The sequence below is a fragment of the Eucalyptus grandis genome, chromosome 8, assembly GCF_016545825.1.
Source record: "Eucalyptus grandis isolate ANBG69807.140 chromosome 8, ASM1654582v1, whole genome shotgun sequence".
NCBI lineage: Eukaryota > Viridiplantae > Streptophyta > Magnoliopsida > Myrtales > Myrtaceae > Eucalyptus > Eucalyptus grandis.
Window position 1 is genome coordinate 64,840,171 of NC_052619.1, and position 27,234 is coordinate 64,867,404.

At 37.9% G+C, this 27,234-nt stretch overlaps 1 protein-coding gene and 1 long non-coding RNA gene across 2 annotated transcripts; one reads left to right on the plus strand and one right to left on the minus strand.

Annotated features, from left to right (window-relative positions):
- Positions 1 to 1,170: 1,170 nt before the first annotated feature.
- LOC104417307 (salicylate carboxymethyltransferase) lies at positions 1,171 to 4,719 on the minus strand. Its single transcript, XM_039298860.1, has 4 exons — positions 4,671 to 4,719; positions 2,783 to 3,214; positions 2,396 to 2,650; positions 1,171 to 1,743 (listed from the first exon to the last, which is right to left on the minus strand). The coding sequence occupies exons 1-4, from the start codon at positions 4,707 to 4,709 to the stop codon at positions 1,384 to 1,386; spliced, it is 1,086 nt and encodes a 361-aa protein (XP_039154794.1). The 5' UTR covers positions 4,710 to 4,719; the 3' UTR covers positions 1,171 to 1,383.
- Positions 4,720 to 22,061: 17,342 nt separating this feature from the next.
- LOC104414702 lies at positions 22,062 to 23,046 on the plus strand. Its single transcript, XR_005545406.1, has 3 exons — positions 22,062 to 22,150; positions 22,788 to 22,834; positions 22,925 to 23,046. It is a non-coding gene; the product is annotated as an uncharacterized LOC104414702 (long non-coding RNA).
- Positions 23,047 to 27,234: the final 4,188 nt, after the last annotated feature.

Consider the following 27,234-nt stretch of genomic DNA (forward strand, 5'->3'; position numbering starts at 1 on the left):
CTAAACTAAGTCACAACGTGATCATGTATTTGGCATGGATACTCCATAAGCCATCCTAAAATGTTTCTACATGTTGGAATGGAAAGGCATGTTGGAGACCATAACAACACATGGAAAGAAAAGGCTGCAAATTTGGAGGTAATGAAAGCCCAAAGGGAAAAATATGCTAAGTGCTTTCTTGTGCTAACTCAACAAAGATTGTAAATTATACTCGCTTTAGGTGACTGAGTTCTTTTTTTGTTTGTCTTATGACGTTTTTGTACTCATTTATGACAAAAAGGAATCTCTTTACTTAAATTTTATATGCATGTCATGGTATCTTGCCGAAATTATATATAACAAACTATGTATATTTAGGACAATTTATGACAAGGAAATTGGTTTTCTGAGGGACTATTAAAGACCTCGACTGCTTACTCATGTGTGCTTTTGTTACGAATGACTTTTAATAGCAAGAGTATAGTTTCTTTTTAAAAAATTGATGTCTATGTTTCGGTTGTTTTCATATATAAAGTAAAAGAGCAAGAAGAAGAGACTAGAGTTGACCGTTCCTTGAGAGGCTTTGGATATACGTAAGTTCCACCCCTGCGTTACGAAATTTTAGGTTCTGCGTGCGATTGTTGAATAGCCCTCTGCATGGTGTCTTGTATTGTCATAGCAACTTCCCACTTTTAATTTATTTGTACCTCCAATTTCTTAGAATGTAGATGGCTTCATTATTTTGGCATGTTTAGATTTCTCACTTGTGTAACAGATATCGTTTTAGTTCTTTTAAGCTCAATTGATTCCGTGAATGCGAATTGTAATTTCAAATCACAATGATTAACATTGTACGTCCCTTTAAATTAGTTTTCTTTTTTAAACTAATTTGATGGTATAACCACTATATATTGGACTAAAACCTTTCCTATGTTTCGTTGACATTATTGCGAAGCTCTTCCTGTTAAGTTTCTGATTTCGGTTTTGAGGAATTCGTGTTTATTCATTCAGACACCTCTGGATGGATATTTTACTTCATTTAGATTTTCTGTCTTATTTTCCTGACATAAATAAATCAAGAAAACACCAAATTCGTTCAATTGGACCAACACCAAATTCGTTCAATTGGACCGACGCATTATAGGGAATATACGAAAGAAAAATCCTTGAAAGAAAATCCCAAATGTCAAGCCCTTCGACTCGCAAGTCTCTTTTGACCCCTCAAAAAGAAAACATGCAAGTCTCTTGCATTTTCTTTATTCGAGATACGACATTAGAAGTAATACAAGTGAAACGGCCACTTTTCCAAACTATAGTAAACATACTCATGACACTCATATTTCAACTTCACTACAGAAGTACATACATCTATAATGAATTTATTTGTCAATTTTTGCGATATATCTAGGTAATTTTCTTTAGCGAAATGATGATGTTGACCAATGCAATCTTTTCCTTGGACAAGCGGTTGCCAAGTTTAGCCCTAAACCTCTTGAAAACCTCATTGATGATCTCTTCACCAAAGCGATTAACGAGCAAGGGCTCGGCTATAGCTCTTAGGCACCCGACCATTTTGTCTGCCGCTTCCTCTGAGACAACATTAGGGTCAAAATCGGTCTCAAATACATCCCGGTTCACTTCGAACACCTCCAAGCAATCGATTGAGAATGACCCTTGCTTTTCAACTTCCCGGCGTACTTCTTTTGGTGAGGGTGGGTAATAAGGGACATTGAAGGAGTCCAGTTTCTCTTTTTCTATGAGTCCCTACATCAGCGATAGACTCAATATGTTAGATCTTTCTACCGAAAATAAGAAACAATTGCAATAAGTTGTTAGTATAATATCCTAATAAAAGTCATAGTTACTTTGACAAAGAAAAAAGTCGTAGCTACTTGTTTATGTAATTGGCTGGCCAACTATTGTGTATTGCTGATATTTGTTGTTTCCTAGTATGTAAATGTGCATTCCCTTTTTTACACCATACCTAATAGGGAACGAGTGTGCACTTAATTAAAATACCTAATAATTTTTTCTCTCGTACTCTGATCTTGTTAAATACATTCATAAGGAAGAGAAATCGGAATATGTAGGATATCCCAATTGCACTATTGCTTTCTTTCAAAGAATTTATGTGAAAACTATTGCTAGAGCTCATCTAACGAGTGCTTTAGGTACAGTAAAATGATGAATAATCATTAACCGTAACCATTACTCTCATTGTTTTTTGTTGTCTAATTGATGGTTAAGATCGGTCTCGGAGTGCGAAAACAAAAGATATTCCTAGAGGGCTAACAAAACTCACCAGGGTCAACGGAAGTATGATAAAAATTTTACTACAGGCAATAAGAAAAACCAACTCAATACTAAAATGTCCATGACTATTCAAGTACTCCTTTGATCTTTTGAATTTGCTTACTTCGGTGACCATCTCATTGAGATCAATAGCTAAGAGCTCCCAAAATTGGCGATACTCTTCACTTGAAGGATCGTCGCTTCTTCGACCCAGGAGGGTCAAAACCATACGCCCTCCCATTACCAATTCTTGCCCGCGACACTCCAAAAATGTTGAGAAGTCCCTTTGGAATTGCTCATAATATGCCCTAAGCACACTCGGAGGGCTCGATCTTGACATGGATATGTTGCCTTTGTTTTCCTCTAGCCCTCTTGGAACCTGAGAGAGAGAGAGAGAGAGAGAGAGAGAGAGAGAGAGAGAGAGAGAGAGAGAGAGAGAGAGAGAGAGAGAGAGAGAGAGAGAGTATGAATGAGTTTGTTAGCAAATGAAACTATGGGCCAAAAAAATTACCTGAGACAGCCAATGGAGGCTGTATGAAGAATGAATGAAGTGCAGACTCTCCTGAGCAAACAATCTCCCACAGAACGAACCGGGAACGCCATTGAAGAAGCATGCCAACGCCGCTGACGCTCCATACTTACTCTTCATTTGCTCACTTAGCTTCTCTTGGAATCTTGGCAAGAAGCTGCTGAAGAGGGTGTTGAAGTCATTCCCTGGGAGATCATTCAAGAACACTTGGAACTCCGGTAGCTTGTGCTTCTTCGCATTGCAGAGATCGATCATGATGCTTATGATCTCAGACACGGCGAAGAGAGTGTTGGGGCCACAGGAACAGCCCAAGTCTGCGATGGTGAGGCTTGCCGGGATGGTAGCAGCGATAGTGGAGAAGAAAGCTGTGATGGCTGCCTCTGTTATAGGCTTTGTCATCGATATCACCTTTCTCTATGAAAAGAAAAAGAGAGCATTGACTCAATATAAAGAGAAAACATTCATATCTTAATTTTTTCATCTACAGAGAAATGAATCTCAATTGTCACGTATACCCTATACTGTTCGAACGTATCTTCTCAATTAAAATAAATGGGTAGTTAATATAGAACAATTGAAGATTGTCCATGCATTCGGAAAATTACCAAAAAAATCTTAAATTTATTGAATTTGTGCCAGTTTAGTTAAAAACCTTTTAATTTAGCTAATTTAGTCCCAAAACTTTAGATGGTTTGTCAACTTAGTCATTTCAACCCATTTTGATCGGAAAATCACTGAGGTAGACATCAATAGTGTCATGTAAAATGGTCCGCGTTTATGTGAACAATTTTTATAATTTTTTTTTTTAAATTCTAAACTTTTTTATAGTTTTTTATTTTTATTTTTTTCTTTTATATGAAGTCGGGCATCTGGCCATCCCTCACCAACCCTAGGTGAGGGTTGATGACCTTCACTGACCACTAGGTGAGGGTTAGGATTGCAGTCCTCACCTAGACCTAGTGTGAGCCATGAAGCTCTCATCGGCCTTGAACAAGGTTGTGGCACTTGCCAAGCTTAGAAAAGAAAAAGAAAAAGAGAAGAAAAAAAAAAATTATAAAAGCTCTTCACGTAAGGGTTGGCTGTACCACGTAGGACTGTTGGTGTTCATGCATCAATCAAAATTGGTTAGAAGGATTAAATTGGCAAATCATCAAAATATTTAAGACTAAATTGGTCAAATTAAAAATTGGTAATTGAATTCATCCAATGTAATAGGTTTTGAATATTTAGTAGTTTTTTCTCGTGCATTATCTACATTAATCCAAATCAAGCATCTTTTGTCTGATGTTGCGATGGTTTTACAAGATCTAGTTCTTCTATATACTCTCAAGTGTTCATTCTTCGAGAGATACTTTGTTAATTAAAAAAAAATTGTCTACAAATTAGGGACATCATTTAAATTTTCAATCGATATGGTCTAATAGGGCATGGTAAATGGTGTCTTTTGCATATAGAATTTCAAATCTTGGTAAACAAAAAGAACCTAGTTTGTTACAAAATGAACAATCATATTGTAGTGCGTTATCACAAAAGGGTGTATAATAATTAATCTTTTTTTTTCTCGTTAATCTTACTCTATTTTTCAACTCATTTTGGACTTTTGTCTTGCCTCTTTACAAGATGTGGAAGTCGAAATCCACATTAAAAACTAATCGTCCTTACCCCCAACCCCTCTGAGAATATGGAGATTCGACTTCCCCACCTTCCCTAAAGGTAGCCACTAGAGCAAACCTTAATGGTTTAATCAATTTTAAGAATGAGGAAAAGTAGTGTCATTCTCCTGAAAAATAAATTCTTGAAAGTATTTTTGGTGTCATTCCATTTTCATTAAGACAAATATGTGCCCACAATAGAACAATGAGAGGTTTACCTGAAGTAATGAGTTGTTAGCATAACTTGTTTCTCCCATTCCTCCTTTCATGGGGAATTGTCGCGTGAATTCCATCTCTCTCTCTCGGAGTCTCTCTCTCTCAGAGTCTATTTGGCTTGCATCTGAATGGGTTTGAGGCTCTTCTATTTATAGAGAGTTTTGAAGTACTTCGTTTCGATGCGTTGAATTCACTATAACTTGAGCCCAATTCGAGTGTGAAACATGCGTGGAGATAATATTGAATATCCAAATTGTACCCAACTCAGCAAAATATTAGTCCATTTATCTTGCAACAGATATAGCCTAGGCCCACAAGTCAGAAACATTTAAAACTCTTGTGGGCCCATTCTCCCTCTACTCGCTTTCACTCCTTTATTTTCAGACACCTTGTCTCTCTCCCCTTCGTTTTTTTCTCTCTTCTTCATCATTGCTTTCTTTCTTTTTTTGTTTTTTGTTTTCTTTTTTTGCCTTCTAAGGCCATGGATGCCGCTCGATTGCAATGACTAGCCATGGACGAATCACTCAATGAGCATGCTAATGCTCATTAGTGGCCATTGCCGCTTTCGTCGGATCTGGCGAGGGCAATCCTTGCCTTGGTCACAAGGGTCGAGCCCTCGCCGAATTCGATGAAAGCGACCCTCACTGGCCATAGGTGAGGGCCACGACACCCTTGTCGGCCCTCATCTGTGGCTAGTCGCTGGCCACAAGCCAAAGCGAAAGAAAGAAAGAAAGAAAAGAAAAAGAAAAAGAAAAACAAAGGACAAAGAAACAGTGAAGAAATTGTGAAGAAGAGAGAGAAACAAAGGGGAGAGAGAGGGGATTCAGGTTTCTTGAAAAGTGGGCCGTAAGCAACATGTAGAATGGACTTGGGCATTGTTGAGGTCGCCACTTCAGCTGCACTCAATATTTTCTCAACATGCATGGGCATGAGTTTGCACGAACATGTCCACTTTGTGGGATCTCTTTCTGTCGTCTGGACATAAATTTTGATTACTTTCAAATAAAGGATAGACAAAGACATAATACATGTGATACTTGTGTAGGGATGTGCCTCTCTGTAGACTTAGGCATTGTTGAGGTCGCCACTTCAGCTGCACTCAATATTTTCTCAACATGCATGGGCATGAGTTTGCACGAACATGTCCACTTTGTGGGATCTCTTTCTGTCGTCTGGACATAAATTCTGATTACTTTCAAATAAAGGATAGACAAAGACATAATACATGTGATACTTGTGTAGGGCTGTGCCTCTCTATACACAGTACAAGTCTAGATACATGCCATATTGTCATGTGCGAGGTTGAACTTAAAAGATGTATCCATTTTTCAAGAGTTTTATAAATGAGTGCTCTTAAAACTAGGTTAAAAAAAAAAAAAAATTACAAAAAAAAAATTGTTGAGGCACTATCAAAATTCAAAACGTGCATCCTATGAGAAAACTAAAGGGTTTTAATAAATAAGAGAAGGATTGTGCATCTATGATTGGTCGACGCAAACAAAGTTTCTGTTAAAATATCTCTTGAATTTGAGCCATTTACGGAACCCAATCCTATTAGATAAATGTTCAAGTTTCGGCACAAGATATGCACGGGTTACTAGACAAACAAACACTTGGAATTTGGATTTAATTTAAGTGTAAGAAATACTCGAGTGTATGAATGATTGTAACTTGAATTTTCTAATTATCGATGGATTATTTGCCGTCAACTCTCTCCATAGATTTAGATATTAATATTGGATTGAATCATGTAAATTTTGGCGTCCCTTATCATTCGTTGTTTGTTTTGTCTAGTAATTTTCGCGTTGACATAAACTGCAAAATCTTGATTGATTCCCGTGTATATATTACAATGGCTACCACCAAAGTGATTGGCCTAATGGGGAAAGGGTTATTTGTCTTCCAAGAGATCCTAAGTTTGATTAGGTCATAAACAAATCTCGAAATAACTTGTACCATGTTGTCAAGCTATCGCATGATTCGTGTGGAGAGACTTCTAGCTATTAGTATCTTGGTGGGACTATAGTAATGAGCTCACTTACCTCAAATCTTTATATCACGGGTGATATAAAGTAGTTATGGTTTAAATCAAATTTTCTATAACAAAAGAGGAACGATTATGGTAATACCCAAAGGGGTCACTAGCATTAGTCACATGTTCCCATTCTTTTTATAATCAAATAAAAGCAAATAAAGTTATAATCACCTTACCAGGATGAAGAAAATCATTAATGATGCATTTGGTAATTATTTTATTTTGGAAAATAATATATACTTAGAAATAATTTTTCTAATTTTATTTTCTGAATAAGTTTTGAGCATTCGAACGCGTTTGGTAATTATGCAAAATTTCAATTCTCGTAATAGAAAAAGAGTAAGAATACATTTGATATGACTTTCAAATGTTTTGTTAATGACCAACCAGAGATGGAAGAAGAAGAAAAGAAAAAGAAGAAAGAAAGAAAGAAAAGAAAATGTCTTGGTTTTAAAAATTATTTTTGGCAACAAAAAATGTAACTTTTCTACTTCTTATTTCTATTTCAAATATATTGCCTAACCATCAATTTATTCTTAAAAATAGAAAAATGAGCTGATATTACCAAATAGATTTATGTTTTTCTTTATTCTTGAGAACAAAAGAGTAGAGATGGTCAATAATTGGCCAATTACTAATTATGGCCTAAATGTGAGCCTTGATTGGCTTGTTTTTATACTTTCACTCACAAATTATGCATGATACGTATTCTTCTTTCTTTGTTAACACGAAATTTCACCTTAATTGCTTTAACTTAGGGCCTATGAGTTCATGAGTACCCCGCGCTTATTTTAAGAATCAAATAATGACATGAGCTAAAACTTTTGTATATGATAATTTTTTGCAACTTGTTCAATGATTCGAAAATCTTTGCTATATGGAACACATCTAACCCTAGATGAAAATCAATACTGTCACCTTGTCAAAGTGCAAAATAAAACATGTTGTATGTATATTTTAGGGCGAGCTTGAAAGGAAATAACCTATTAAGGCATACCGGAAAATAAGCGTCATGGATAGGAAGAATTGCACGTATCGATTCAACTTTATTTTAAAATCAACAATCAGATCAATAATTAGAGAACCTGAAATTGGACTGATTCTTATAGCTCTTGCGATTCGATTTTTGATTTTGCCTTGAACTTGTGCTCTTACTGGTCACCGACCCTCATGTACGATTGCTTTAATGAGGGAAGTTGGGAGAGAGAGACAGAGAGAGAGAGAGAAAGAGAAGGGAGAGAGTGAAAGAGACGGCATACAATGCCACTTCCTTTTCTTTCATCCTCAAAAAAAGTTTGATTAATGACCGGCTGCCATCGCTTGTCTTTGCCCATAAATAGTTGGGGGAGCCCATGAAAATTGTGATTTGCTCTGTTGGGGGCTAGTTGTTGAGCTGGGATGACGGGTCTATTTGGTCTGTCCCGTTTGAGCACCATGAAGTTCACGTGTGAAGTCTATCAATTGATCTAAAGACGGGTACCGTGAAGTCGTGTGCGAAGAGTTCAAGTTCATTGAATCCGGGACTTAAAGACATCGCTTGCTTTCTCGGCCTCGCCCTTTGGGTGGACAATGATGGGCTACGTTGAATCATCGCCCCTGGCCTTGGAGGAGGAAGTTGAGTCATGGCGAATTGGTACAAGCGATCTGACGGCAAAATAACATACCGTCTGTTTATCTGGAATTTAATCTACCACCAAAACTCTTTTTCAAAAGTCATTATTCGGCTTTTGATGATAGGAAACGGGTCTATGGCAACTCCATATAGAAAATATTTAGGTGAACAAGAAATAAATATAAATATATATTTTCGAACTTTGGATCAAATTATACATATAAATTGTGCTAGAATTCAATCAACAACAAGACTTGAAAATATAACCATTTCCACAACAACACACGTGCACGAATTATGTCTGAATTTAATCGATGACAAAGTTTGAGAACGTACATAAATGTAACGCCAGAATTTGATCGACGGCGCGACATCTATTTTAGAGATGCATGCAAAAATTGAATCGACGATCAAGTATCGGGATAAAGATACGCATTGGAATTTAATCGACGACAAGAATTCAAAAGTTATAACTAAGGAAAAATAAAGTGTAAGAAAGTAAATATAATAAAAGATTACATTTTGATTGTTGATTATGTCCCCCTCTAGTTGATGAAACTTGGTATATGAGCATTCTATTATAACTTTTTGGGAGCAATTTCTTTTGAAATTTCAGTCTCATGTCCCCATCTCGGCAAGTCTTCTTCAAAACTCCTTTGAAATAATCCTCAACCCACATCGGCGAGTCTTCTTCGAAGCTCCTTTGAAATAGTCCTCCAATTCTCCAATGGTTTGACTATTCTCCAGGTTTACATGTGCTCTTGTAACCGTTCTTCAGATTAAGCCTTGATGCAGTACACTGGCCTCAATTTTCCACGTTCACTTCCCATCATAACAGTTCTCCATGATCTCCACTAGTAGGTGTACACGCCAGAGTCTTTGACGCAATCCTTTTAATCAATCACCTTGCTCCTTAGTTAACATGCTCATCGACAACTTTGTTAAAAAAAATTCGCAATCATTTGTCACTTGTCGATATCTGCTAGCATTTACACCCGAGTCATCAACAATATGTAATATTGACCAATCTTCAATCCATTCAAGTGGTTTCCTCTACGGATGACCAAACATGCTGGTATATTCTCCATTATTTTCCCTTTTCATCGCTACTTTTGATGGTTGCATATGAGATTGTCAAGTCCACTTTTATTACTTCCGAACGGTTATCGCATGTAGATAATAACTAAAAATTGGACATTTTTGGGTGCAAACATATGCCCCCTTTAAAAAAATGCAAGATTATTAGGACTTGCTTGCACTCGAATTAAATGACTTGATGTTCCTAGCTTGTTCATCACTTCATGGGAGGTATTGACGATAATTAACTTGATTACGTTGATGAGATATTTTATCATGTGGTTAATTAATTCATTCTTGTGCTTCTTCAATAGCCATCGCATGGTAGCCAACATTATAGGCTTGGCTCTAACTGTCTTCTCTGCTCATCAATGAGTAGTCTTGAGATACCGACATCTCCACCTTGTTCTTGCTCTGCCATCCATAGTGCAATCGATGACTTTTTAGCCTTATTATTATCATGTTGTGATGATGAGTTGTCACTACGGGCGTTGTCGTGATCAAGTTGATTTATGGTTCTCACCATCATATCTCCTCATATCAACCACAATGGTCCCACCGGGCGTGTCATTTGTTTCGCTGGAATTTAATCTATGATGAAACATCTTTTTCGAAAGTTGTTTTGTAACTTTTAATGAGAGGAAATAGGTTATGTGGCAACTCTGGACATGAAATATCTAGGCGAACAAGTAATAAGTGTAAACCTTTACTTTGAACTTCGAACCCAATTGTACATACAAACTGTGTCGGAATTCAATTATTAACAAGGCTTGAAAATACAACCACTTCCACCGCAATACATGCATATGAGTTATGTCGGAATTTAATCGACGATAAAGCTCGAGAACGTGCAAAGATGTAGCGCTAGAATTTAATCGATGGTGCGACACTCATGATGGAGTGCATGTCGCAATTGAATCGACGACGAAGTATTGGGATAAAGATATGTGTCAAAATTTAATCGAGATGAGAATTGAAAAGTTATAACTAAAGAAAAATAAAAAGCAAGAAAGTAAAAATAATAAAATATGACATTTTAATTGTCAAGGGTGTCCATTTCTAGTTGATGAGAACTTGGTATTTATGGGCATTCTATTATAACTGTTTGGGAGCAGTTTCTTCCAAAATTTTAGTCTTATGTTCCCATGTTAGCAAGTCTTCTTCGAAGCTCCTTTGAAATAGTCCTCCACTTCTCCAATGGTCGGACTATTCTCCAGGTTTACACGTGCTCTTGTAAGCGTTCTTTAGATTAAGCCTTGATGCGATACACTAGCCTCAATTCTCCATGTTCACTTCTCATCGTAACCGTTCTCCATGATCTCCACTAGTAGGTGTACATGCCGCTTTGATGCAATCCTTTTAATCAATCACCTTGCTCCTTAGTTAACATGCTCATCGACAACTTTGTTAAAATAATTCGCGATCATTTGTCATCGATATGTGCCAACATGCACACTTGAGTCATCGACAACATATAATATTGACCAATCTTCAATCCATTCAATTGGCTTCCTCCATGGATGACCAAACATGCTCGGATGGTATATTCTTTTTCCCTTTTCCCTTTTCATTACTACTTTTGACAGTTGCATATGAGGTTATCAAATCCACTTTTGTTGTTTCCAAACGGTCATCACATATAGATAATAACTAAAAATTGGACATATTTGGGTACAAACATCATCCAACTTATTAATTTGACATTGAAGGTGTGTAATCCAGGCATCCTCACCATTGGAAGCCACTCCTTCAATTTGATAGTGCGACAATATCCTCTTGATGTGTTAATGTTGTCTTAAAATTAGGAAAAATGGGCAGTAAGTGTTGACATTTGAATTTTTGTCAATATTTAAAATATCCATTTATTTTGCAAAAATATAAAAAATTAGAAAAAGATAAAAAGCAAAAAAAAAAAAAAATAGTAACAAAAATTGAGTGGGCCAGTTTTTCCAGCCCATTCTTTTAACAAAATTTTCGGCCCTCTAGCCCCTCCCTCTATTGGTCCATCTCCTATATCCTCTTTAGGCCTAATCTCTATTTTTCTTTTTACTTTTTTTTTCAAAACCATGTTTAATCCCAAGAAAAAAAAAAAGAAAACAGGGCCCAACCCTCGTTCTCTTCTCTTCCTCTAGCTCAGACTCGCGTCTCTGAAAGAGGGGAGAGACAGCAGTGACGTGGGCGACCGAGCAAAAGAGGCGTCCGTCCGTGAGCGAGGGTGAGGAGCCACCAGCAAGCGACGCGAGCGTGCCCAGACCTTTGGAGTAGGTGAGCTGGCTAATGGAAAAGAAAGCAAGGTCAGCGGAAAGAATATAATCTGAAACCTGAGAACTGAATTGTTGGAAAAGTATGCAGAATAGATTTTAGATTCCAAAGATTGGAAAATTTATTTCGATGAATAGGTTTCAAGTTTTAGGTTAGTGGAACTTAGAATAAGTTTTTGTGTTTTTTTATTTATTTATTTCTTCGCGCGATTTTACAGTATTTCACGGCGTTCGATAATGAATATATAATTTGGAACCGTTTGTCTAAACTTTCATCTGAAACTTTTATTTTATTAATGTTTCATATTTTGTGTGTGTATAAATAAGTTATGGTCAGTGATCAAGTGCTGATTATAATTTTCTGTTATCGTTCAATTAATTATATGAGTAAAATTTGGATAAATCTTGAAACTAACCTTAGAACCTGTAAGGGGATAGTTTTAGGTTTTAAGGTGTGTAGAGTAAGTTTCAGATTTTAAAAAAAAAATGAGGAACTCATTCTAATGAATATGTTTCAAGTTTTAAGTGAAATCCGTATGGAATTAGGAATGGCTTATCCTTAGCCAGCTGGAGGAGCTGAAGAGGGAGGTTGGCTAGGGGTGCTTCACTGGAGAGAAGAAAGGAGCGGAAGCGGAGAGAAGAAGGACGCGGGAAAGGGGGAGCTCATTTGGAGACCCAAACTTTTTCTCTCTTGCTCGCACAGAAATGTCAACGCTGCCTTTGGCGAATCCCGCAGCTTCGTCATCCTCTCCACCGGTGAGCAACGCCGATGGTGTCCGGACGTGTTGAATTCTGTGCGGAAGCTCTACTTCGATGTCCCTCCCTCTGGGCGAAGCTTGCAAAGGAGCGAAGATGGGCCACCAATCTGGGAGGAGGGTCCCATCATTGTTTTGCGGGTCAAAGGAAATATATCCATTCGCTTATGAGGCCAGAAGATGCATTAATTAGAAAGTTAAAGTGATGTCTGGGAGCTCTACAGCTGCATATTTAAAAGAAGTTAGATGAAGCATTTGAGATGGCTGGACGTTCGCTAAAGGAGTGAAACAAAGAAGAAGAAGAAGAAGAGAGAGAGAGAGAGAGAGAGAGAGAGAGAGATCGCCCTTACCCCGATGATCTTGGCTCGGAGGCACTAAGGCGGCCAACTGTAGCCTGATACGTCTAGGGCTCGCTCTCTAGTTGGGAAAAATATTTATGGAGAAGTCTCAGAAAATTTTTCCCGCTACTATTTCTGTGAAATTAAATAGGATAAAATACTAACCGAAAGCAGTAAAAATGAATAATAAATAACACCAGAATTTTAACATGGAAAACCCTCCAAGGTGAAGGGATAAACAACGGGATAGTCCACTTCAAACTTCCACTATGATAAATAATGGAATACAACTATACCCAAAGGTGGATCTCTCTCTGCCTTCAATTTGTGGATTTGAACCTCTCACAAACTGGATAACAAAGATAACTCTATTTCTTGGAAGAAGAAAACTATTTCTTCCGCTATGCTGCTATGATATTCTTGCTATTGTATATTCTTCTTCGTTGAGGAGGACTCCTATTCATAGAAGCAAATACAATCCCAAATAGAAATTATACTATACAAAATCACGTAGATTTATCTTCTAATCTCTCGTGATTTTGTATATATGAGAATATCACTTTGATTTATTTTCCAATCTCCATTGATTTTCTGGATGTGGAAGATCACGTTGATTTATCTCTTGATCTCTTTTGATATGTGTATATATATATATATATATATATATATATATATATATATATATATATATATATATATATATATATATATATATATTACTTTTACACACTCACTACCATACTACTACAAATATATATAATTGCATTGGCCTCTCCAATTGGGAGTGACCTACTCAACATCTAGGCATAGTCTCCGGGCCGGGCAAGGACCCCCATGGTGGAGGCTAATTCCATGAACCTCTTTGCCCTACTTGATCTTTCCTGTTTTGAGCGAGGTGAGAGTCGACTCCATTTCTCTTGTTCTTGACCTGAATGAGTTGGTTTTGTTGAATCCGAATATCACTTGTTGAGTACTTTTGAGTTTGGGTGTGCACTCGAGCTTGGAACAGGTCAATATTTGCTTCCCAACTTGTTGCTCACCATGTGTCCGTTAATATGCCCGAACCAAATTAGCATACGGTTCATTCCGTTTCTGAATTCATCATTTTCTTGGAATCGTATGTTCCAATGCATGTGGGAGCTATACAAGCGATGTGGGCTAAAACGAAGAACAGTGGACATTGGCCTTTCTTGATTCAATATTCATTTGAGTACGACTGAAAGCATGCTAGTTACATCTGAACCCATGGGAGCCCACCAAGATTCTGCATCATGCCTCAATAAAATGATGGCACCAAAAATGCCAGCAACGAGCCACTTGCTCGGCAATCATCAGCAAAAGATTTTCTTGGAAGTTAACACAGGGGCGATAGGTATACAACTACCTATGGCATTCTGAGCTTTTTTGAGTAGATGAGCCAATCACGCCATAAGAAGCTGTTCTTTTACGAAAAAGAAAATAGCCGTCCAACGCATTGCAAAGCATGTGGAGAGCTTTGCTCTTCTACATTGTATTTTCATTTCCAACTTTAATCGGGCTTTGATTGATGAGAGCTTTGCCTGACAATTCAACTCCAATAAGGCAGTATAATCACCATAAAATTTCAAGCAAATAGAGACATGAAACAGGGAAGCACAAGATTAACCACCTAACTAGTGCAACTAGCTTGGCTTAAAAGAAGAACCCAGAAACTATAATGATCAAAAGCCTCATTCCTATATACCTTGTTAGGAAAATCTCTTATGATGTTTTGAAGATGACAAAATAAATAAAAGGTTATTAACGTGTTTAATGGTTGAGTAATAGACTATGCAGATGATAGAACATGTAAATGATATTATTAAGGTTTATATTTGGAAGAACCAGAAGACAGACTCTATGCTGAAGCTAAACTTATTCAGACTGAATCCATACCTTAAGGTTAAATATGTTTAGAAGTAGAATATGTTTAGACTTACGTTCAGATTACAAAGTTTATTTCAGACAGAAGGCACTCAGACTCTACTTTAGATAGAAGACACTCAGACTCTACTTTAGATAGAACACTCTCAGACTTTACATCCAGATTGAGATACAAGTCCAAAACGAGACATCAATTTAGAACGTAGCAGATTCAAAATGAAGTTTGTTCAGAATGAAACAACTTAACAGAATGTAACCCAAGCCTCAAACAAATAACAACTAATGATCTGGTTTGAATTCTATATCAAGATAGATTTGATTGATTCAATTTAATTGATTGACAATTAAATCTTGAAGACAAGAACTTTCTATACGAAGAAGCTTTACTTATGGAAACCAAGATTCTATTTGTATGGACGATCAGAATCAACTTGGGATTCTGCTTCTGTCTCTGCTTCTGTCACTCAATGGTTACTAAATCTTCTTGATACAGATCTATCCAATGGGTAGATTGGAAGATGATCCTTTAGATACTGTCCAATGGCTAGTTTGGAAGTTGAGGAGTATTTAAAGAGAAGATGATCCTTTAGATACTGTCCAATGGCTAGCTTGGAAGTTGAGGAGTATTTAAAGAGATCAAGGACCGATGAGCAAGTAAGAGACGGAATGTAGAATTTATAATTTCGAAGTCTGAGCAAACTTCGATCATACACTTGTCTAAGCTGTTAGCGTGGGAGAATAGCTTGGGAGAATGGACGTAGGCTTGATTTAAGCCGAACCACTATAAATTTTGTGTTCTTATTCTCCTCCCCAAGGACCCCGTACAGCCGGTAGTCAGCGAGTAAACCTGGGGGGACACGTAAGCGGGAGGACCCACTACCCCCAGCGTCCCACTTAAGACCCCAAGTGATCGTGAGGGGATTTGAACTCCTCCCCTTCGTGAGGGGAGAGAGCCCAAACCATCGCGGCCACCAAGGCGGTGATAACTCCTTTACTTTGTTTGTAGTTTTATTTATAGTTAAAGTCAAGTCTGTTGTTTTTCAGACTCAGATTCAAAAGTAAAATATTTTACTACATTTCGCGAAAATTTTTCTTTACATCTATTTACCCCCTATAGGTGTTCATACTAGCATTTTCATACCTAACACACAGGACATGCTATCGCAAACTGTAATTTTTGCAAGAAAAAGCAACGGAATCAGCATACTTTCGAAACAAGAACGACCAAACTAAGAAGGGCACCAACCAGACGATTAAGAGTCGATTCCAAACCGCCAGCCGTGAAATTGGCCGGCCCATCATTAAAACCTTCCTGTTCAAGAATCCTAATATCTTCGCCGCTGCCGCTCCCAAAAGAAGTAGCTCTCACGATTTTGGCCATGTGCCCCGACTCAAGACTCCACCTTTCCCACGAGCGAGGACGCTCGTGCCAGACCCACCATGGCCGATCGATCTCAAGTGGCGGAAATCGAACGCCAAAGTGAGATTCCGCCTCAAAGGTTTGATCTTTGACGAAGAAGACCACTTGGGTAAAGCGCTGCAACTCGGCTGGTGGACAGTAGTCACGGAGTAGGGCATCTTGGGTTAACGTGGGAGCAGAGAAACAGGGGCAGCATACGAGTAGTTTAGGCCAAAATTAATTGACACGTCGGAATCCGAAAGTTTCTTTCTCTTGTGGCGGAATTTTCTCTATTTTTTTCCCTTCTTGAAGAGAACGGATGAATGCCTTTCGGCGATTGGCTGCCGAGAGAGAAATTCAAAGTGAAGAATCTTGAATGCGATGCAACACCTAAACGCCGTTTTCAAAGAGGGATCGAGGTGTCCTTTTTGTTCTTTTGTGTTTTTCGTGGGGGTGAAAAAGACAATGAGAGTCATTCATCAACTCAGCTCCAAATTGCCACTGTACTGGTTCAATACTATCACATGATAAAATGAGCAATTAAACAGTTGATCTTGAACCTAAGCCATAATCGATTCCTTAGTTTTTGAAACTTATCTTGCATACCTTAAAACCTATCATGTGGTGCCTGAAACCTCTCAATTGGGTGGAAATTGGTCAATTTCTTCTTCTTTTCTTGTTTCAATTTTTCTTCCTTTCCTTTTTTTTGTTTCATTTTTAGTTAAGCTAAATGAAAATGAATGCAATAACAAAGATTCCCATTTGTCAATAGTAACAATTCATAAAAGATGGACATGTAAAATGAAATAAACGATAATAAGTTCAAAACACGTAACATAAAATCTAAATTATAGAACTTCAGTCCTCAATTACTCACAAAAATACCTCCAAATTCTAACCACCTAAAATCAAAAGAAACAACAAACATAACTAATTACATAATAATAATAGTTTTAAATTAAAATTACTATTAATTAAACTAGAATAGTTATTAAAAGACCTCACCATATGTTGACACCTAAATTTTGGCGGCCCACTCGTTTATTGATAGAAAATTAGGATTAATTTTTAAGCCTTAAAAAAATAATTGCATAACATATAATTTTAGGTGTATTTGTTTATTATTATCGCATTTGCATTGGACAAAGGTGACAGATGGATTTGACTTGATTGTTCAGAGCCCGTTATTTTTTAATGACCAAAAATTAAAAAATTGGCGATTAGATATTTTTGGTGATATGAGGGAGGATTTTTTTTTGTATATTCATGCAATCTATTCATATATCCTCGGAAAGGGCAAGTTTGACAAAGAGATATTACGAGCTCATCTTTAAAAAATTGGTGAAGAATATTCATTTTTTGCATTCCAATGTGGAAAGATACAAAGGAAATCAAACAAGGCTAGAAGAGATGTCGAAATATTGCATTAAGGAGGTGATCTTTATGTATCTTGATATGAAAAATGAAATGAAATTTTACAAAAGCTTCGGTCCCTTGCTTATAAATTAGCTTGAATACACGCGCCACATATAGAGATATACGTGAGAAAAGAGAGAGGAGAGAACGTGAGTTCTCTTGGCCAAGCTTTGGCCGAGACCCCGTGAAGTTCACGTGCGAAGTATTCAAATTGATTTAAGGACGGGTACCGTGAAGTTCGTGTGCGAAGTGTTCAAATTCATTGAATCTGGGACTTAAAGACGTGGCTTGCTTTCTCGGCCTCGCCCTCTGAGTGGACATTGATGGGCTACGTTGAATCATCGCCCCTGGCCTTGGAGGAGGAGGAAGTTAAGTCATGGCGAATTGGTACAAGCGATTTGATGGCAAAATAACATACCACCTGTTAATCCGGAATTTAATCTACCACTAAAATTCTTTTAAAAAATCGTTCTTCAACTTTTGATGAGAGGAAATGGGTTCTACACCAACTTTAGATAGAAAATATTCAGGCGAACAAGAAATAAATATAATCTTTACTTCAAACTTCGGATCCAATTATATATACAAATTGTGCTGGAATTAATCAACAATAAGGCTTGAAAATATAAACATTTCCAAGGCAACACACGTGCACAAACTATGTCGGAATTTAATTGATGAAAAAACTTGAGAATTTACATAGATGTAATGTCGGAATTTAATTGACAACGCGACACTCATGATAGAGATGCACGCAAAAATTGAATCGACGATCAAATATCGAGATAAAGATATGTGTTGGAATTTAATCGATAACAATAATTGAAAAGTTATAATTAAGGAAAAATAAAGTGCAGGAAAGTAAATATAATAAAAGATTACATTTTGATTGTTGATTATGTCCCCTTCTAATCGATGAAACTTGGTGTATAAGCATTCTATTATAACTTTTTGGGAGCAATTTCTTCTGAAATTTCAGTCTCATGTTCCCATGTCAGCAAGTCTTCTTCAAAACTCCTTTGAAAAAGTCCTCAACCCACATTGGCGAGTCATCTTGGAAGCTCCTTTGAAATGGTCCTCCACTTCTCCAATGATTTGACCATTCTCCAAGTTTACACGTGCTCTTGTAACCGTTCTTCAGATTAAGCCTTGATGCAGTACACTAGAGGTGTACACGCTAGAGCCTTGACGCCATCCTTTTAATCAATCACCTTGCTCCTTAGTTAACATGCTCATTAACAACTTTGTTAAAATAATTCGCAATCATTTGCCACTTGTCAATATGTGCTAGCATTAACACCGGTCATCAACAAAATGTAATATCAACCAATCTTCAATCCATTCAAGTGGCTTCCTCTACAGATGACCAAACATGCTAGTATATTCTCAACTCTTCTCCTTTTTCATCACTAATTTTGATGGTTGCATATGAGGTTGTCAAGTCCACTTTTATTACTTCCAAATGGTCATTGCATGTAGATAATAACTAAAAATAGGACATTTTTGGGTGCAAACATATGCCCTCTTTAAAAGAATGAATGATCCGTCAATAATTCGATTATTTTAAATTAGGAAACCAAGAGTCATCACATGCCTCATTGTCATTGCCATAATTAAAACCACCAAAGTTAACTTGAATGAGATTAAGCGAATTGCCTCTACTGATAGGCATAATCTCTAAAAAATGCAAGAATATTAGGACTTGCTTGCACTTGAATTAAATTGTTGGAGAAATCTTCTTGGAGTATTTTGAAGCTGACAAAACATTTCCATCAGTCTAGTCTGAAGATTTGCAAACTCTACTATTTAAAGTCTGAAGACGTCCGGACTGCCAGACTCAAGACTCAAAGTTTATTCTCATTGACAGTTTTTAATCCGTCGAAGAAGGGCTATCTAGGACTGGATGTTTCGTTAAGGATTTGACCTTATCGACTGGAGAAGATCTCTTGGCTGGATATGACATAACGGAATCCTTTATTCAAAGATTGAGGATCCGATGATTGGCGAAGTATACTTGGAAGGTTCTACTTATGGAAACCGAGATCCTGATTGTATGGGCGAGCAAAATTGATGGACTATCGACATGTTCCTTAGATAGCTAAAATGATATTCCTAATTGATTCTGTCCAACGGGAAGATTGGAAGAATTCCTTTGGTAAGTGCCAACGGATATGATGGCATAAATGAGTATATAAGGAAGACGTTTCAGTTGTTCGAGTGGGTGCACGATAGAAGAATTCCAAAGTCTGAAGCTTTTTGTTCTTAGTCAATTCATTTTCTGAGCGAAATCTTGTACGCAAAAGAGAGTCCATTTTCTTGAGAAACCTTGAGGAAGTGTGGTAGAGTATCTACACTGTGGAATCAAGGGAGAGCCTTGCTGTAACATCTCTTTTGTTCATAGTGAAATCCAACCGGTGGGCTGTCAGTGCGGAAGAGTGGACGTAAGCTTGGAATAAGCCAAACCACAATAATTTATGTGTTCATTTTCTCTTTCCTACTCTCTGCTTTACTTTGATCATAATTCGCTTTGTTAACGAAAAGAGAACTTCATTTCTATTGTCTGCTTAGTATTGCTCTCTTATCTCGAGAAAATATTTTTTACACTTATTCACCCTCCTCTAGATGCTTATACTAGCTATCTCATAAATGACTCGATGTTCCTGGCCTGCTTATCACTTCATGGGAGGTATTGACGATAATTGACTTGATCACGTTGATGAGATATTTTATCATGCCGTTAATTAATTCATTCTTTTGCTTCTTCAATAACCATTGCATGGTAGCCAACTTTATAGGCTTGGCTCTAACTATCTTCTCTACTCATTGATGAGTTGTCTTGAGATATCGACATCTCCACCCTGTTCTTGCTTTGCCATCAATAGTGCAATCGATGACTTTCTTGCCCTATTATTATTAGGTTGTGATGATGAGTTGTCACTATGAGTGTTGTCATGATCAAGTTGATTTTATTGTTCTCACCATCATATCTCCTCATATCAACCACCATGGTCCCACCAGGCATGTCATTTGTTTTGTCGGAATTTAATCTATGATGAAACATCTTTTTTGAAAGTTGTTGTTTAGCTTTTAATGAGAGGAAATAGGTTATGTGGCAACTTCGGACATGAAATATCTAGGCGAACAAGTAAACCGTTGTTGACACCTAAATTTTGACGATTTAGTTTATTTATTTATTGCATAGGAAATTATGGGTTAATTTTTATTAATTGCATAGCATATAGATTTAGATTGCATTTATTTTGTTTTTTTTGCATTTTTTGCATTTTATTGACCGGGTGGCGGATGAGTTCGAATTAGATGGATCAGGCCCACGAAGCGAGCAGGTTGGCCCAAGCCCGTGTTTGTTTAATAATTAAAAATTATCTCATGGGAATATAATATTTTACAATTTTTTCGAGATATGAATCTTTTTTGGATAGGGTAGATGGGTAAAAAAAATATTGCGATTTGGTTTTGAAAGATTTGGATTTAGAGAAAATTTTTATCTTAATCTCGAATCCTTATCAATAAGGGATGAATTTTGTGAAAAATATTGCGGATGTTGATTCGAGGAATAATTTGAAAATCCAATTCCTTCCCTATAAAAGGCCATCTGCGTATGAGCGCAAAGGGGAGCTTCTTTGAAAAAATTCAGAAAAAAAGTCAAGAGAGAAGAGCAAAAAAAAAGGAAAAAGCTTCTGCAGAAAGGGGAGAAAAGAGAAGTACAGAGAGAAAGTGACGTGAGAGGAGATAGGAGCAGAGAGAAAGAAATAAAAAAAAGGGATATGTACAGTACAAGTCCTAAAACTTGTCAACAAAGTGCAATTGAGTCCTAAAAGTTACAAAAAGTGCAATCAAGTCCTAAAAGTTGTCAACTTGGTTCAATTCAGTCCTTCCGTTAACACCGTTAGTTTATATTAATGGAAATTGCTGATTTGGCTTATTTTAATATTTTCTCCTCCTACGTGGCAATTAGGGCAAGAAAATTGTGCACGTAAGCGAAACGACGTCGTTTTGTGGGTATTGCCATTCTCAAAACGACGACGTCTCCCCTCCGTTTTTTTTTCACGACGTCTCCTCCTCCGTTTCTCCGTTTCTCCGTTTCTTTACAACATCTCTTCGATTCTTCCTCTCTCGAATCAACGAACCCTAAGCCCTAAATCTCGCAGATCTCGTCCCTCTTCCCCTCTCGAATCAACGCAACCCTAAGCCCGAAATCTCGACGCAGATCTCTTCCCTTCTTCCCGTCTCGAATCAACGCAACCCTAAGCCCTAAATCTCGACGCAGATCACCGGTGCCTCGCGAGTTGCAGTTCTTCCTGGTGCGAGTACGCGCGACACTCATCCCACGAGAGCCTTGGTGGTGGATCGAGCGGCGCCGACGGTGGAGGCGAGTGGATCGAGCGGCGCCGACGGTGGAGTCGAGGTGAATTTGTTTGCACCGCTCGCTTACTCTGTGCTTGACAAGCTAAAGTCTCTGGACCGGTTGACTCAGAGGACCCTGATTTCAAATTGAGCAAATATGATTATTTTGGCCACGGTGAGATACTGAGTTTCTTCTCTCATGTGTATTGGGGATTGTGATTACCGGAGCCGAGTCACGAGGAGGTCGTCCCGGAGGCGAGGGTCGAGGATCGCGATTCCTTGGACGAGGCTAAGCGGAGCTCTCCTAATTACCGAGTGACAGGTAATTTCTGGATGAATCGTGCGTGTGTGTGTGGAGAATGATTGATTGCACTTGCGCGATGCGCGTCCTCCGTTTGCGTAAATTCTTTTGCTGCTTCTTGCTGTGTATCCGCAGGCTAGTTGTGGGACTTTGTGTTGTTATGATACCTCTACAATGGAACAGTAGCTCGCTGATTTTGTTGTTAGATTAAATCGATACGTTAATCTCATCGAAGTGTTGTGGTGTTCTTCAATTCTAATATGCATCACTGTATTTGTGATTTGTCCATTAATGTAACTGATAATATAGTGTTTGATCATTTCTTTCAAGACTATGGCTGAAGTTATCTACAACTTCACTAATTATAGAATTTGTTCTAGACAACGACATCTTGAAACTTCAAGTTTATTTTTGGGGAAGGGGGGGTGATGTGCGTATCTTCATCTCTGCATCTATATTTACTTGATTAGATAGGGACATGAGAATAATGTTTTTTTCAGACTAAGATAGCAGGGATATGGTATGATGTGGGTTTAAAATGTATAACATATATGTGTCCTCTTGAAACTGGTCAACACTAGCTTTAGAAAGCCAGATTTGGCTTCCTGAACTGTCTATTTTGGTTGCGCTAATGACCGTCTTCATTTAATCATTTCAGGGACAACAATAGCGATTCATGCTGCTGATATAATTGCTTTGTCAAAGGTGACTGATTGTTTCCTCTTCGTGTTTCTCTTGTAGTTCTATTCCGGTTGCTATAGTTCGTGACAATGGTGCTTTGATTTTGAGCGGCAGCTTACCTGCTTAGTGCTACCATAGGAGCACTGTCGTTTGCTCCAACCTAAGTCAATATGGAGATCGGACGACACAGATGAAACGTGCAGTCTTGTTGAGCGTATACTACACCCGGAACCCATTGAAGTATGTTTCAAATAGTTGCGTAGAGGTCGCTTAAGCCTCATTTTTGTGCTAAATTAGTCATGGATTTCCTCTCACGCTTGAATGTTCCACTCGTTTATGGTGCAAATAGGCACGTTTAAATTGAACTTTTTACATCACATTGTTCAGACTTATTCACCGGAATCATCATCATGGCTGATAAATGTATATGACTGTTACACAGCACTCGCTTAGTGGTGTCACATGACTATGAATGTTTTCAAAGAACTGTAACTTAACAGAAATCAGTTAAAGATTAGATGGCCTAATGATATATTGCCTCAACAACCAGTTCTGTCAAGAATTATCCTCTTTTGGAATTATCTATGGATATAACATTTTCCTGTTCTTCCCCATTTTTTTTTTATGCTTGTTGCTGTCCCATAATCCTTTAAGTTGAATCTATAGATATAGTTCCTTTTCACTGTCAATGACGATACCAAATGATTTGTCTCATTGTCCATTGCTTACACATTCTTATGTGATGGAATCCAATGCACTGTTTGATTTGCTTTTTGTTGCTTGATGATGTTAAGGAAAGAAGATTTCTAGTTTCCATGAACTTATTTTCATGTGCATGTTATTCTTGGAAACAAGATTTATATCGCATGGCCATATATTCGTCTTAGAGGTCTCTAGCTACTGTGTACAGTTTTGCGACACATGCTAAGATTAAATGTAGGACAGCAGACATGTGGTCTTTATCTATGAATAAGTTGTCATTACACGTTTGTTTTGAAGGTTAACATGCCTTTATTCTCCTATGGTGTAGGTTTTGCTAGTTTGCAACTGTCATATGCTTTTTTTAATATGGTGACAAGAAGAATGAGGGTAACAACTTCTAATTAAGTGGTGTAACTCCTAATGAGGTCGAATAAGAGTTAATCTGCTATTGTGGTCTTCGATCAGCACTTCTTATTGCAAAAACAAAGAAAAATGCAGGAAGAAGGTTCTATGGATGTGCTAAGTTTGATGGTCCAGGTTGCTGCAATTTCTTCATGTGGGTTGACCAAAAAATACCGGATCAAGCGAGGACATGATAGTCGAACTGCTTGAAAGAAATCAAGCACTATCGGAGTCAAGCCAATCCAGATGCAACGACGATTATGTAAGCTCACCGATAGCTAAAATGAAGGCGCAAAAGGCGAAAAATGGACTTTAAAGGAAGAGCTTGCACGAGTGAAGAAAGGGAAGATGCTCTATCAATTGGGATTTTTCTATGCATGTGTTATATCATTATGGGGATTATATTTAATGTGAAAGCCAATGAGAAGTTTCTAAGTCTTCCATAGTACCTTGTTTCTAAGTTTGTATTTAATTACTTTATCCCGATTCTCTTTTGCCCTGTAAAATTAGGAAACTCATGTTGCGTGAAAATGTAAACAATTTCGTGTGTTCTTTCAGTGAATGCTATTTTGATGATGATTTTTTAAATGTTCCGTATTACGGTTGATACTCCTAGCGCTTGGTACTCCTCACGGAATATTTCGCTCGCATAAGCCTGTTACGGAATCACGAAATACATATATCAGAATGGTAGCAAAATTCGTGGAACAGAACAACAAGGGATAGCATGTATCGGTCCGCCACAATTCCCCAGAAAATCGACGTCAAGGCTCTGCCAAACAGGAATGAACAACCTTCCAGATTTCAAGGAGTTTGTTAGTGAAAAGTATAGTCAAAATCAAACCAGGTTGTCTGCAACGGAATAATCTCACCTACCCAACCGGCGTAATACCCGATGTCTTGCTCTCTTGTGGCGATATGGAAATCTCTAATCTGCCATTTGAAGTTCAACGAACAAATGAAGATTTCTTGACCAGAAAAGGCTAAATCATATGATTGGAGTCATTTACAAAATTATCCATGGAGGAAAGTAGCGGGACTTTTAATCGAGTTTAACCATCCCACGCGACGGCATACCAATGGCTATCTTTGATGCTTCAAAGTCAGATAAAACAATGTTCACTTTGCTCATACTTGTTTCATTTGCAACAAATGCAAAAAAAAATTAGGACTAATTTGACGGAGAATAACAATCTGGACCCTCGAGAGACAATATTTGGGAAAACAGATCCCAAACCATACTGTTTAGGACACAATAACTCTAGTGTAGATAGAACAGATATATATACATTATGTATTATGTGCTTAATGTGTAAAATTCTGTGTAATGCATGAGAGTGGGACCTTGATAAACCATCACGTCACAACTGGAGATAGGAAATTAGAAATTTATTTGACGGACTTTGTGGAGAGAGAGAGAGAGAGAGAGAGTCACGTCTCTCCATCTAGCATCACTCACGAGCCCGTGGGGAGAAGGAGAAGGGCTATTTAGTACCACGTGGAATCGCACAGAGAAGACCTCGACGACCACGAGGGTGAAGAGGGAGGGGGGCGCGACGACGACGACTACGACAAAAAGATCTTTCGAGGACCACGAGGCCTCCGTCCCTATTGTCCGAACAAGGGGGGAAGCATCCGAATCCACCCCCCATGGCATGCTACCTTATTTTTGACATTATGTAAGTTGTGAATATATATATATGGAGACTGTACTGAGGTGCTCAACAGATATAAAACTCCTATTCAAATAAAGAAACTGAAAAGGAACATGCACGTACCATGGCATGCTGCCTCGATACACGGATGCAAAACAAAGGTGCTCTTTTCTTAGGCAGATAAATTTGCACATTGCACTACCGCATCCAAGCATCATAAACAGATGGATTCGATATTCTCAAATGTATACAGCAAAAGGGACGAGTCATTAAACACAGTCCCAACACGTTCTTTGATAATTACAAAATCACTAAAATTGATTGCTACAAAACACTACAAACCACAAACCATATAAGAAATTGGCCAGCAAAAACAGCACCCAAGATAATGTTAAAGGAGAATTTCTTGTTGCAACTTTCATGAGACAAGACACATTTAGCAAGCACGTCAATCCAAGTCTACTGTCTCGGGTGGTTGAACTATCTCGGGTGGTCCACCAGGTTCATCGTGCGCTTGATTCATAAGTCGTGAGCTTTTAATTGTATATGGTGTGCCTTTTGTGACTCACTTCCAAATAGGCTTTGCGGGAGCAATTGAAGTATGAGATGACTGAGGCTGTGAACTCATTGGCGGTTGTAATGGTGGCTTCGGCTTCGGCTTTTCGACTTTATGGCAACATGTTTTTGGGACTGAGGCTGAGAACTTGCCTGGGGGTGCGATGGTGGCTTTGGCTTTACACCGATGTGCTTTCGAGGATAAGTTCTTAATGCTTGAAGCTGCAAACTGTCTTGGAGTTGCAATGGTGGCTTTGACTTCACAACAACATGCTTTTTGAAGAGCACTTTTAGATGATTGAGAGGCTGTGCACTAGCTTGGGGATGCGCTTTTGCCATTGAAGCTCCTAAAACTACTCCTTTGTCCGATTGTTTCGATAATCTTGTATCAGCTTGAGACAGGCTACAAAAGAATGGGTATGTTTTTAGTTCAAGGAGACAATCAGTTCCCATTGTAAAGTGTTAAAACATATTCACATTGAGAATTTGAAGGTTGTTTTTAGGAGTTGTGTAAACATACCATTTTCTTTTTCTTGTTCGGTTGTGACTGCCCTTTGTATCGTTTCCATTTCAATGGCAGGTCTTTTAAACTGAAAAAAAAATCGAATGTGACAATGTAATTACAACACATGAATGCATGGCTGGTGAGGTATTACTCATCGGGATTTTTTAAAGTCTGCTGCTAGCTATTGCATTGGCTTGAGCACGAAAAAATCATTGTTGTTGATTAACACTAGCTTCAGCAAAAGAATTGGCTTGTCCACTACATCCACTTACATTAGCAGTAGCCCAACATCCTCTTTCATTTACACTAGACTGAGCTTTAGCATTGGCTGAAGTATCTTGCACTGGTCTAGTGAGTTTTGTACAAGCATTGACTGAAGTATCTTCTGCTGGCACATCGACTTGAGCAAAAGCATTGGCTGAAGTATCTTCAATTGGTGCACTAGCTTCGCAAAAGCATTGGCAGCAAGTATCTTCTACTTGTGCACTAGCTTCTACAAAAGCATTGGCAGCAAACTTGTGCACTAGCTTCGCAAAAGCATTGGCTGAAGAATTTGTCTCGCCCATTATTATCTTGTACAAGTGCACTAACTTCTGCGAAGCAAT